Here is a 14207-nt window from a genome sequence, read left to right on the forward strand (position 1 = left end):
CCTTGATTTTGGACTTACAGCCTCCAGAACTGTGAAAGAACAAATTTCTGTTGTTGGAAGCCATCCAGTTTGTGGTACTTTGTTTTTAGGACGCTATAGAAAACTAATATACCATGTAACATAACATATTCACAGATTCCAGGGACTAAGATATGGACATCTTTGGGGATTCACTCTGCCTACCTTGAGTCTACAGCTGAGTACAAAGCAGTAAAGTAAAACTCATAACAAGGAGAAAAATAAGTCAAAACTGACTTACAATTGACACAGATTCAGAATTGGTAGACAAGAACGTTTTCATGAGGTTGCATTCCTTATTGAAGGCTCTTGGTAAGAATTTGCTTCCGGGCTCATTCAGGTTATGGGCTGAATTTTGTGGTAAAATATAAAAGTTTTTATTATATGTCTTTTAAAGAGATAATTGGGGGCACCTGGGTGGTTCAGTTGGTTATCGTCTGACTTCGGCTCAGGTCATGATCCCAGGGTCCTGGGATTGAGCCCCTGCATCGGGCTCCCTGCTTAGCGGGGAGCCTACTTCTCCCTCTCCCCCGCTTGTGCTCTCTCTCTCAAATAAATAAATAAAATCTTTAAAAAAAATAAAAAGATAATTGGCTGCTTAAAAAGTAGTAACAGTGTATTGTGATTTTATAGCATATACAAGTAAAATTCATGACAACAATAGCACAGAGGCAGAAGGAAAGAAATGGAAATATACCATTGGAAGGTTATTATGCTGTACATGAAGTATTATATCACTTGAAAGCAGATTGTGATGAGTTAAGGTGTATGTGGTAAACCTGCAAATAACCCTAAAATAGCTCAACAAGGAGATAGTCAATAAGCAACTGTAAGAGATAAAATGGAATCATAAAAATTAATCCAAAGGAGCACAGAAAAAGAAGAAAAAGAGAAGATAAATGGGACAAATAGAAAACAAAGAGCAAATCAATAGACTTAAACCTGACCGTATCAGTAAATATCAGTGGTCTAAACATTCCAATTAAAAGACAGAGATTGGGGGCACGTGGTTGGGTCAGTTGGAAGAGCATGTAACTCTTGATCTTGGGGTTGTGAGTTCGAGCCCCACGTTGGGTGTAGAGATTACTTAAAAATAAACAGACTTTAAAAAAAAAAGGCAGAGATTATCAGATTGAATAAAAAGGAAGGACTCAAGTATATGCTGCCTACAGTAAACCCATTTTAAATATACAGACACAAATAGGTTTAGAGCAATAGAAGAAAAAAGATATACCATGCTAATTCTAATAAAAAAAAGCTGGAGTAGGTATATTATTATTATTAGAAAAGGGTATAGATTTTGCCAGGCATAAATAAGATCATTTCGTAATGATGAAATTCATCAAAACATAATAAACGTTTATCTACCTAATAAGTAGCTATTAAATACATGAAGCAAAAACTTAATAGAAATGAAAGGATTAACGGTCAAAATCACAGTTCTATTCAGATTTATCAATATCCTCTTTTTAATAATTGATAGAACAAATTAAGAAAACAAGACAGAAGATTTGAATAACATTCTTAACTAATTTGGCCTAATTTGCATTTATAGACCACTCTGCCCAACAGTAGTAGAATATACATTCTTTTAGTACACTAGGCACATTTACCAAGAGAGACGATATTCTGTGCCATAAAATAAATCTCAATACTTTTAGAAGAATTTAAGTCATACAAGATACGTTCTCTAATGAAATTAAATGGGAAACCAGTAAAAGAAACATATTTAGAAAATCACTCAATTATTTGGTAACTAAATAACTAATAGGTCAAAGAAGAAATTAGAAGGGAATTTTGGAAGTTCTTTGAACTAAATGAAAACAAAAATAAAACATTTGAAAATTTATAGCACTAAAATGTCTATTTTAGAAAAGAAAAAAGGTCTCAAATCAGTGCCCACAATTTCCCACCTTAAGAAAACAGGAAGAGGAGAACAAATGAATACCAAATTAAGATTGGAAATAAAAAAAGGATAAGAGGAGAAATCAGTGAAATAGAAAACAGAGAAAATACAGAGAAAGTGAGAAGATTGATAAAATTGATAAAGCTGCAGCGAGGTTGATTAGCAGAAAAAAGAGAAGACACCAATTACCAATATCAGGAATGAAATAGGTGACATCACTATGGATTCTACAGGTATTTTTTTTTTATTATTATGTTACGTTAATCACCATACATTACATCATTAGTTTTTGATGTAGTGTTCCATGATTCATTGTTTGCGTATAACACCCAGTGCTCCATTCAGTACATGCCCTCTTTAATACCCATCACCAGGCTAACCCATCCCCCCACCCCTCTCCCCTCTAGAACCCTCAGTTTGTTTCTCAGAGTCCATAGTCTCTCATGGTTCGTCCCCCCCACCGATTTCCCCCCCTTCATTTCTCCCTTCCTACTATCTTCCTCTTCTTTTTTTAAAAACATATAAGGTATTATTTGTTTCAGAGGTACAGGTCTGTGATTCAACAGTCTTACACAATTCACAGCGCTCACAATAACACATACCCTCCCCAATGTCTATCACCCAGCCACTCCATCCCCCCCACCCCCCACTACTCCAGCAACCCTCAGTTTGTTTCCTGAGATTAAGAATTCCTCATATCAGTGAGATCATATGATACATGTGGATTCTACAGGTATTAAAAGGATAATTAGTGCACATTGTGAAAACCTTTATGCCAATACAACACCTTAGAGAAATGGAAAAATTTGGATGGCAAAAACTACTAAAGTCTCTCAGACATTGTAAAAATGTTACAAATGTTCTCACAAATAAAACTGTAGGCCAAGAAGACTTCACTGTCACTTCTATCAAATATTTAAGGAAGAAGCAATACCAGTTCTACACAGACTCTTTTAGAAAATTAGAAATGAAGGACTACTTCCTAATTCATGGTGCCTAGCATTACTCTGATTCCAGAACCGGACAGACATTACATGAAAAGAAAATTACAGACTAATATCCCTCATGAACATATATGCATAAATTCTAAACAAAATTGAGCAAATCAAATACAGCAATATATAAAAAGGATAATACAGTATGACTTTTGAAAAATCAATGAATGTAATTACTATATTCAAACCCTAAAAAAGAAAAGTCACCACAATACATGCAGAAAAAGCAGAAGAAAAATTCAACATCCATTCTTGATAAAATCAGCGAACTAGGCATGAAAGGGAATTTCTTCATCCTAATAAAGAGCATCTGTAAAAACCCTACAGGTAACATCATGTTTAATGAAAGACTGAATGTTCTTTTCCCTGCAAATAGAAACAAGGCAAGGATGTCCCCTCTCACCACTTCTATTCAACATTGTTCTGGTGATTTTTAGAAAATAAAGGACATTGAGGTTGGAAAGGACAAAGTGAAACTGTTTCTATTAACAGATGATAATGGTTGTCTATATAGAAATTGTGATGGAATCTATTATTAAAAAGCTATTAGAACCAATAAATGAATTTGCAAGGTTGCAGGATACACAATAAATATACAAAACTCAATTGCATTTCTATATACTCGCAATGAATAATTGGACATTGATTTAAAAAAAAACAAGCCCACTTGTATACAGTAGCATCAGAAACCTGATATACTTAGGGATGTGTGGGACCTATATACTATAAACTATAAAACACTGCTGACAAAAATTAAGGAATGCCACAATAAATGGAGAGATATACCATGTTCATGGATACGACAATGTTAAGATGTCCGTTTTCCCCAGATGGGTCTACCAATTCAATGCAATCTCATTCAAAATCTCAGCAGGCTTTTTTTTTTTTTTTTTTTTTGGTAGAAATTGAAAAGCTGATCTGAAATTCAGATAGGACTTCAAAGGACTTAGAATAGTCAAAACAACTTTGGGAGAGAACAAAATTCTCTGTAGTAAGAGGACTTACTACCCAACTCGAAGACTATTTTAAGGCCATAGTAATCATTGATGGTGTGGTATCAGCATAAAGATAAACAGATCGACTCGATGGAATAGAGGATCCAGGAATATATCTACATATATATTGTCAATTTACTTTCAATGAAGGTGCAAAGGCAATTTGGTGGAAAAAGGGTATTCTTTTCTACAAATGGTGTTGGAGCAATTGGATAATCATAGGGAAAACAATGAACTTCAGTCCATACCTGGCACCACATACAAAAGTGACTCAGAGGGATCATAGATCTAAATGTAAATCTTAGAACTGTAACCCTTGTAGAAGGAACCATGGGAGAAAGTCTTAGTGTTACTGGGCTATACCATAATTTCTTGGGTAAGATGATCTGTAAAAGAAAAAATTGGTAAATTGAACTTTGTCAAAATCAAGAAATTTTGTTCTTTGAAAGATACTTGTTAAAAAGATGAAAAGACAATCTACAGATGGGGAGAAAATATCTGCAAATTATATAGCTGATAAAGGACTTGTATTCAGCATATATAAAGAACTTGCCAGACTCAACAATAAGTAAACAATCTAATGAAACAATGCGCAACAGACTTGAAGAGACTCTTCACCAAAGAAGATATAAATGGGTGGCAGATAAGTTAATGAAGATGTTCATGTTATTCTTTATTGATTAGGGAAATGTAAATTAAAACAGTAAAGAGATACCACTTTATACTTCTTAGAATGGCTAAAACTGAAAAGATTCCTCATACCGTATTTTGGTGAAAACAAAGGTTTTGTGTTTTGTTTGTTCCTGTGTCTCCCATGCTTGGAACGGTGCCTTCTAAATAAGGGTGTTGAAAGAACGTCGGTTGCCCATTTTCCAAAGCACTGAATGATAAGTGCATGGGATAGATTGAATTTATGCTTAGCATAATTTTATCTTTAACTCCTGATTTTATAAGTATTATAGGCATTATTTTGGGGCACCTGGGTGGCTCGGTTGGTTAAGTGACTGCCTTCAGCTCAGGTCATGGTCCTGGAGTCCTGGGATTGAGTCCCACACTGGGCTCCCTGCTCATCGGGAAGTCTGCTTCTCCCTCTGATCCTCCCCCCTCTCATGCTCTCTCTCTCTCTCTCTCTCTCTCATTCTCTCTCAAATAAATAAATAAAAATCTAAAAAAAAAGTATTATAGGCATTATTTTGAAAATTGTTTTAAATTTGAGTGTTTTACCTATAAAAGGTATAAGATGTTTGGCCAAACATAATCCCAAAGACAGACTTAGTCTTCTTTTTCTAAATCTATTTTTATTATCATCTTAGTAGCTTTTTATTGTAGTTTTGTAAGAGTACAGAATGTGTCAAAAAGGGAAAAGGTAATACGAACTTGCCTGCCTCTCTTACATTTTCCTTCCCACTTAGAATTGCTTACTTAAACTTCTATGATATAGTGGTTTTTAAAAATCCCAGGAGTTAGCTCTGCCACTGGCTCTGCAACCTTGGCTAAGTTATATAACCAGCCTATTCCTCTGTCTTGTTGGGGAATTCCTATGAGGAGTACATGAGTTTGTGTAATATTGGTAAATCACTCAGAATAGTGCTTGGCACAGAAGGGCTCAATAAATGCTAATTATTACCTTTAGTGTTTTTACTAGGCTTAAGTTAAATGATATTATGCATGTACAATGTCTAGTAGAGTATCTGGCATTTATTAAGTGCTCAGTAAATGCTAGTGGATCTAATTTAAATATTCAGATGCCAATATGTCTGAAGAGACTGTGTCTTTGGATCTCTGCATTTGTCATATCTTTAGTGACTTTGTTTTAGGATATGAGGAAAAATATTTCTAGTTTCTATATTGGCTTTTCCTAATAGGTACAAGTTACAAAGTTACAGAAATTTGGATGTGTAAATTTTCTCATTTCTAAGTTTAGGTGATTCGTTAGGGCACTGTCCTCAAGGTTATGTTTATTTTTATCATTAAAAAGTGCAGCTCTTCGGCTAACACCGTAATTTAGCAGAGTAATGTTTTTTGACAAGGCCTGTCTCTAATCTTTATTCTTTTTTTTTGCTACCTCCTTATAGGCTTGTGGAATCTTGCTTCTCTCTTTTCCAACCTTTGTTTATTTGTGTTGATGCCCTTTGCCTTTTTCTTTCTGGAATCAGAAGGTTTTGCTGGCCTGAAAAAGGTAAGGGAATCATATTTTGGAATTAAACTTGTCAAATTAAGAAGTATGTGTCATTCATGTTGAACTAGTAAAAGCAGGCTTGAACCACCATTTGAAATACAAAAGTTTAATTAGTAATAATAACATCTTATTAATATTAATCATGTTGACAGTAATATTAATAATAGTGCATATTGAATGATTTTGTGTGCCCACAGGGAGGAAGTCATCTTTTGACCTTTGAATGTTTACTTGGTGGAATGTTTGTAGAGAATAAAGCTGATAAAATAGCCATTCTTCCTTTCCTAGGCTCTCTCGCATTTAGTTTAAAGCATGACATGAAATTCTCAAAATATTAAAACATATCTTGATGTAAAAGTTATTTTGTATCTAGTATTTTCAGAAGAGTAGCATTTTATAAAATCAAATATGCCCTGTAGATAGTCAAATTCTCAAGATACTGTGGGTTACTGATCTTAGTGAATGTGGGAGGTTAGAAGTAAGCAAAACGGGAGACTTTGCAAGGGCATCTTAAACAGTCAGTCCAGACTGTATCAGTGGTAATAACTTCATCTGTCTTTGAATATAACATTTTAAAGCGAAACGAACAATGTTTCTGTTTATAGCTTGTGGAGGTCTTTGCTATAAACATTTGGAATATAATACAAAGATTTAAGTAGTTAATACTTTTTGGCAAAAAAAGTCTTTATAGACACATTACACCTTTTTAGTTGTTAGTTCTATTCGTATTGTGATACGTGAAGTGAAAGTATGCCTATGCATCTTACTGTTGAATAATACTATAACGCCAATTCCATAAATTTGGCAAGGGAAGCCATAAACTGTGAATTTTTATGACTTTTTATTTCATATAACTTTTTGTAGGTACTTAGGAATGAAATTGCTTAGTCTCCCATTTTGACAAGTCTTCTGATTTTAAACCTTAAGTGCAGCACTTTTTAGGTCTGTGTGTTGAAGGATGCCGGGAAAGAGTCACTGAGAGGTGATAAAGTGTTTAGTGGATGCACCTTTTTGCTTTCTAGATATTATTCTATACTTGCGTAGTTTGAAGCTGAAAACTCAGAGTTGATTTCATATATAGTGAATGTACGGAGATCAGAATGGATGGTTGTATTTGGTAGTCAACCCTGACATTGAGAAAACTGGCTTTGATATATTGGAATTGTTTTTTATCATGATGTATTTGAATTATTTAAGTCATCTGTATAATGTGAAAGAATTGTGTAGTTTCAGTTTAAAAAGCTCTTTGAGTGTTTATGACTTCTTGAAGAAATTATAGGAGTTTTGCTGAATGGGATTTGGTACAAACCTTCCTTTTATAAGGAGAAAACTGAGGTCCAAATATATTAAATATTATTAAATTGTCTAAGGGCCATATATGTACAATTCCAGAACTGGTACTAAAACCTAGGGTCACTTTTAACCATCCCAAAGTGGTTGTGATCTTCACATGTCAACACTATGGAGTTTACTGAGGCCGCCCAAGTGGATGAGGTGACCAAGGACAAATGAGGCTGGAGCAGAAAAGAGGACTATATGGCCTGCTGGCAGAGGAAGGAAGCAAAGGAGACTGCTGAGCAGGTCCTGCCAGAAAGCAGGGGGGCAAAAGGAGTGTGGTTTTCTGGGAGCCAGAAGACAGAGTTTCTAGAAGAATGGAATGTAAAATATTGTGTTAAACGAGGGCTGGAAAGAACATCAAGAAGTGAGAGCATAGGAGACACTTGAGAAAGCGATTTCTGTATAATTTTAGAGCCAAAGCTTTTGATGGATATTCATTCATTCAACAGAGTTTTACTAAGCACCTACTAAGAAGTAATTATTATGCTACTGTAGGACCTTGCTGGGGACAGAAATGAAAAGGCAGGGCTTTTGCCTTCCAGGGATAGACAGAAGGAGAAAGAAGAGGTGCAATCCAATAGGATGCAGTGTGATGAACTTTCATACAGCCAGCTGTGATGGGAGGCACTACAAGGAGTGAAGATCTTGATTTGCCTAGGGAATTGGGGAAAGGCATGGATTCTGACTGGTTTGAGGGAATGGCTGACACTTAGCTATAGAACGGAGAATTGGTGAGAGATCAGGGTACATGGAATCTTGTTGGGCTCACATCCTGGAGGCCTTGAATGCTCTGCCAGTTAGTTTGGATTTTGTGCTATAGATAATGGAGTTGGCAAAAGATTTTTGAAGAAGATTTTTGCATATACTGTTTTATTTAAGTATAGAGATAAATACACATGTCAGAGTTTAAACATATGTCACTAAGGGGAGGAGTACATGTAGAGATATCACCATACTGAATCAGTCACACACCTAGTCCTGTTAAACAGTGTTGCAGCATATGTCCCCAACATTGTTGTGTTGATGTTTGCTTTAAATATGCAGATTTTTCTTTTGTCCTATCTCTGCCTTGTGTGTAATCTTACCAAGTACAAAAACAATTGGTAAAGCTCAGTGTTAAGTGTATTTTCATATTTGGTAGTATACGTGTCTCTACCTAATTTATACTCTTTATAAAATTCTAGTTTTTAGTTAAATAGGTTATTTTAAAAAACAGTGTGTAATGTGGACAGACCTCTTGTCTCCAAATTGTTTTCCTCCCTTGTTGTGAACTAACCAACTAGAAGAGGGACTTGGCTACATTTATTGGAGCAGAACTACCATCTCTAGAATTAAAAAAAAAAACTGACAAAAACCCCAGTGACATGTCACTGTTCTCTTGTTCCCCCTTGTAGACTAAGGTCCGAGGGGAGAAGCAGCTTGAGGAAGGACACAGGAAGGTACTTGAAGATATTCCATATCTACCACTGTACAGCATTCTTTCCTCTTAAGTTTTTTACGTCTAGTCTCTCTATATGCACTTAAAAGAATATTCTCTTCTAAGCACATCTTTGACTATGTTAGTCTCCTCAGAATCCCTCAAGATCACCAGCTCCATTTCGTGATCTCAGAGGGGACTGATGTGTTGGCTGACTGTAGGGTACAGTCGACATGACCAGTCCAGGTGATTCCCCAACTCAGCGAAGGGTCTAAAGGAGGGCAAGGAAACAGAGCTCAGAATGGTTGGTTACCATTTGTCCAACTTGCGTCTCTGGACAATGATTGGGCGTTGTAGGAACCAAATGAAAGAACTTGGTCTTTAAAACTATTAGAAGAGGGAAGGGAAAATGGGGCTGTAGCCTGGAGGCAGAAGAGGCAGAATGGTTCTGCTCTTTCTGCACCGAGGGGCCTGTGGCAGAGAGATGGAGGGTGAGGGTGCTAAGGTGAGAAAATTTGCCCTTTGAGTCTCACAGCCTGGGCTAGTTTTTTCATCTGGACCTCAGGTTCTCTTTCTGTAAAATGAGTATGGTAGTGAGTTACCTTACTTACAGTAAGTTACCTTACTGTATTATTTAAGGATTAAATGAGAGGAGATTAGTTATGTAAAACACATAGCCCAGGATGTGTTAGCTATTGGTGCCATCGTTCTGGAGCTTAATGCATTTCACCAGTAAATGTTCTGTGGGATCATCAGGAAGCACCTGAATACAGTACAGTCAGTTCTTAATTATTCACATATTATCTTGGGCAATTTTAAGGTTACAAATTATTTTTCCCATTTTGAAATGACATGGACTGAAGCAAAATCAAACCTGCTTGAAGATAAGGTGCATTCTAGACCCTATTAGAATTGTTTGGAAAGCTTTAAAATTAAGGTAATTGTGACATATTATTTTAAATACTCATATTTTTCAGTTTTAAAATCAATTACGTGAAAGTTGCAAGGGTTATTAGCATTGCATGGTTAAGTCTTAAATGTGTAAAGTATATGTTTAAGCCTTTCATTGTTACGCCTTTCTCTAATATACGATCCTAGGAGTTGACTTGTGCAGGTTTTACACAGTGTTTGTTAAGATCTGTCGTTCTTTACAGTGTTGTAGACCGTACCCCAGACTTGTACTCCTGCCTCACTGAAGCGAATGTATCACAGACAGTCATTGACTTTTAACACAGCTGGCTAGCAAGGATATTCCTTTGTGTATATCCTTTAAAGCTTTTTGCTCATTGGCATTAGACACATCTAGTCTGAAGGGATATTGAAGAGGGCTTAGAAAACACTTCTAATTGGTAGATTCAGCACAATGATTTGAGTAATGACAAACTTGAAATATGGTTAAGTTAAATTTCTTTTTTATTCCTTTGGCCACCCTCCTGGTGCTGTTTTACTATGTCTAAGTCTGGTGGAGTCCCTAAATGGCATATGGCTCCACCATACTCCCATTGATTCCCCTGGGCAATCGATTTTAAAACAGCCCCTTGCATATTGTGCCGAGACGCGGAAATTGGCCACTAGCCACGGGCGGATGCAGAGCTTGAATTGAAAATCAAATTAAGCAGAATTCTCTACTTAGTTTTTAATTAAGCCACTATGTTAATTCAAACAGGACATTTTAGGCCTGGGGGGTTGACCATGCCCTTTTAAGGGCCTTAAATAAGCCTTTCTTCTCTCTCCTTACCATGGTGCATGTTTCTATTTTATTAGGACCATCTCCTCACTATTCCCATTCTTTATATTCTCAAGGGTAGGAGAATGTAAATGGTTTTGATAAAGCAAAACATTATTTTAGTAAGAAGGTAACTTTTATCTTAGAACTCTAACTTATTGTTAGCACTTAAATGTTTATCAAATTTATATTATTAATCACCTCTATGTATTGTGTCAAGCATTTTATATGTTCATGTGTGTTTGAACCTGATCCCATGCTTGCATCTTAATGTTTGTTTCAATTCTGATAAAAACGGTTGCATCTGCTGAATGTTGTGTGTTGTGGTGGAGATCCTTTCTCCGCAGTTTTTGTCTTGGTCACTCAGTCATATACCAGAGTACAAGTGTATTGGGGCCAACAGCACTGCTGTTCCTGTCACACCTCAGATCAGCTGTGTGGTTTTCTCTTCCCATTCTGCCTCAGAGAGACCTCTAGATTATGTGGGATGATGTCAGAAGATGTTTACTGATTGCATCGTGAACTCTGAAGGTCTAACCTCTGGCCAGGGTTGAAATAAGAGTTAGGAATATATTTATTTCATATTATATTTTAACATCTTACTTTGAGTTCAGATGTTACGAGGTAAAAATTCAACAATTTAACGAAAGTGAAAAAAATATAATCAGTGACAGATTAATTCACAAACCAAAGATGTTTTTGGCAGTAACTTTATATTGTGCCTCACCTTAATGCCTATCTTTGATTTGAAGTCTTGGCATAAAATTTAACATAAGCGACAGCAACATCCTGACCAATTATCCAAGCTATCCAGACATCCCCAAATGTCCAGAACATAGCACACGGTCTGTAGGATTAAGAGGTTAACTCCTGTAACTTCAAACGAAGTGCTTGATAATAAAAGCAAAAAGTACAGAATTTGAGGTAACTTCCTTTCTTAATTAATTAGACTGACCAGGTGGAAGCGAAGAGCCCGGTGCCGGTGCTGGGAAGGCCTATAAAGCTGAGCACTGTGACAGCACAATGGAGGAGGAACAGAGATTGTTTTAATATGTTTCTGTCCTGTGTCACAGTGTGAAATTGTCCTGGTTTATGTCCCTTTTGGCAAACTTACATAAAAGTGACCTTGTACTGTATTTTATGACCAGATGACTTTTTCCCCCCAGTGGCTAATTTGTATCAGGCCTCCATCTGAAAGAGACACAGAAATGAGTAGGAAGTCCAGCTTGGTCTCAGGGAGCTTTCATTGCATTCTTTCATTATTTTTGCTCGTTTTTGCCACTGATCATCCATAAATTGTTGGACATGAGTGAATAAGGAAGTGCTGCTTAGTGTTAGCGGCACATGCGCGTATTTGGCCTGGTTTTTGTGGGTGAGAGGAAATCACATACAAAAAGGAAAACTCCTGCTGGGAAACTTGCAAGGAAATTTACCTTGGGTGCGTTTTGATCTTGGTGTTTATTACAGAAAATGGAGTCATATCTCACTAACTATTGTTATGTGTTAATTTGATTTTCCCAACACCTTCAAGAAAAAAAAATCATTCAGTAATTTATTAATAGAATTCCTCTGCCCTCCCCCACTTGGGAGCACTCACTGTTTTCCATAGAAACAACATGGATAAAGATGATTATTTTTAAAACATTTGATTCTGGTAGTGTTGTTATGCTCAGGGTTCTTTTCGGAATTGTTAAATCTACTGTAAAAGGTGTGGTTATAATGATTTATTGAAGCTTGGCATATGGGATCTCAGAGAAAGATGTATAAAAGTATTACTTTGAGGAAAAGAATACATTTGTTTCATTTAAAATTATTTGAGTTTATAAAGATTTTGAATTAAAAATCATTTAGTTCATGAAATGATCTTAATTTTGTCACTGTTCTTAGTATAATGGCATATTGGAGGGAACTAAATTATAATTTCGGTAACAGTAACTGTTACTGTTAAATAGCAGCTGTGTTTCTAAAAGATATCACTGGTACCCATATACTTTGAGATAGTATGAGTGTTGAATTGGACCATTATATAGCACTTTCATCTTTCTGTCCTATCAGAAAATGAGAGATTTCTACTCTAAGGCTAAATTTTCTCTTTATTTGCATAATAGGATAGTGGACAAATTGTGAGCTTTGGCATTTAGACTATCTGACTTAAATCTTGACTCTTCTCCTTACTGACGTGGGACTTCAGGCATGTTTCTTAGTGTCTGCATCTGTAAAATGGGCTGGCAGTACTTATCTCCGTGTGGGGTTGCTGAGGGTCTTGTTTGTCTCACCTACCATATGAGATGCAGTAGGAGCAGCCACTCTGAGTAGGTGCTTAAATGTATTGGCTATGTGGAAGTTGATATGAAACATCAGGAAGATTTGTGTAGGATTATTTTTTACATATGATAGCAAAGCTACATATAAGAAATTATAGTGGTGTCAACATAGCTTTATTTATTTACTTTTTGAAATAGAAACTGCCTTATCTTGTAACAGTATAAGTTGTAAAAAAAATAGGTATTATATTTAATAGGTAACTATAAACTTCAAACTTTATTTTATATGATGATTAAATTATTAACTAAAAGTCTCACAATTTTGGGCTCTTTGTTAAATGAAGAGTTTTAGTATGGAGGAAATAAAAAATAGGTTCAGATTTTAAAGTAATTATACTCTTAAATTGGCCCTACTACTTTCAACATTCATGAAACAATTTTATGGAAATAATCATTGTCAGTTAGAGTCTCTTCCAAAACTTTTCTTGGGGGGGACTTGAAAACTATCTACACTTGGCTGGAATAAACTTTATTTGAAAGTAAAATTAATGTCTAATTTCATGCTGACTAGAGAGCTGCTTACCTGGTTATGGCACGTTATGGCACATGCCCACAGGTCCACAGGACGGCTGGAGTTTGGGCTATTAAAATCTGTTTGGCATTTAAACATATTTATTTGTCTATAAAATAATTTATTCTGCATGGTACAGTGTTAATTTTCTGATCTCTATGAAATGTTTGCCAGTATATAGTTGAAACTTGGTATATTACTTTACCAACCCATTTATTTGGCTCATTTGTATGAGAAATAAATGTTGCATAATCAGATAAATCAAAGGCAGTTGGATTGTTTGATAGTTTTTTTTTTTTTAAAGATTTTATTTATTTGACAGAGAGAGAGACAGTGAGAGCAGGAACACAAGCAGGGTGAGTGGGAGAGGGAGAGGGAGAAGCAGGCTTCCCGGTGAGCAGGGAGCCCGATGCGGGGCTCGATCCCAGGACCCTGGGATCATGACCTGAGCCGGAGGCAGGCGCTTAACGACTGAGCCACCCAGGCGCCCCTGATAGTTTTGACATTAGGGAATATTTAAGTTGTGATATACCTACTTTTTATTTTTTATTTTTTATTTTTTTATTTTTTTATTTTTTTTTCAAAGAGAACTTTTTAAAAATTTTTTATTTTAATTCCATTTAGTTAACATAACCACTGATTGTTACATTAGTTTCAGGTGTGATATACCTACTTTTTAAAAAAACTGAAGTTATTAGCAGTTTCATTACTTAGAAATTTATTGGTTTGCACATCTGGTAAGCAAAGGAAGTTCTTATCTAGAAAGACAAGTTCTTACTGTTCTAGAATGATTGAATT

General features: G+C 35.8%; 1 protein-coding gene across 6 annotated transcripts in view; it reads left to right on the top strand.

Annotated features, from left to right (window-relative positions):
- LMBR1 (limb development membrane protein 1) overlaps positions 1-14207 on the top strand; it is a 164159-nt gene that overhangs the window by 68942 nt on the left and 81010 nt on the right. For all 6 annotated transcript variants that reach the window (XM_032394415.1, XM_032394414.1, XM_032394417.1 and 3 more), the window contains one exon: positions 5990-6093. In XM_032394415.1, the coding sequence (XP_032250306.1) occupies positions 5990-6093 (104 nt within the window). The remainder of the gene's footprint in view (positions 1-5989; positions 6094-14207) is intronic.

Source organism: Phoca vitulina, unplaced genomic scaffold (assembly GCF_004348235.1).
Source record: "Phoca vitulina isolate PV1807 unplaced genomic scaffold, GSC_HSeal_1.0 scaffold80, whole genome shotgun sequence".
NCBI classification, from domain to species: Eukaryota; Metazoa; Chordata; class Mammalia; order Carnivora; family Phocidae; genus Phoca; species Phoca vitulina.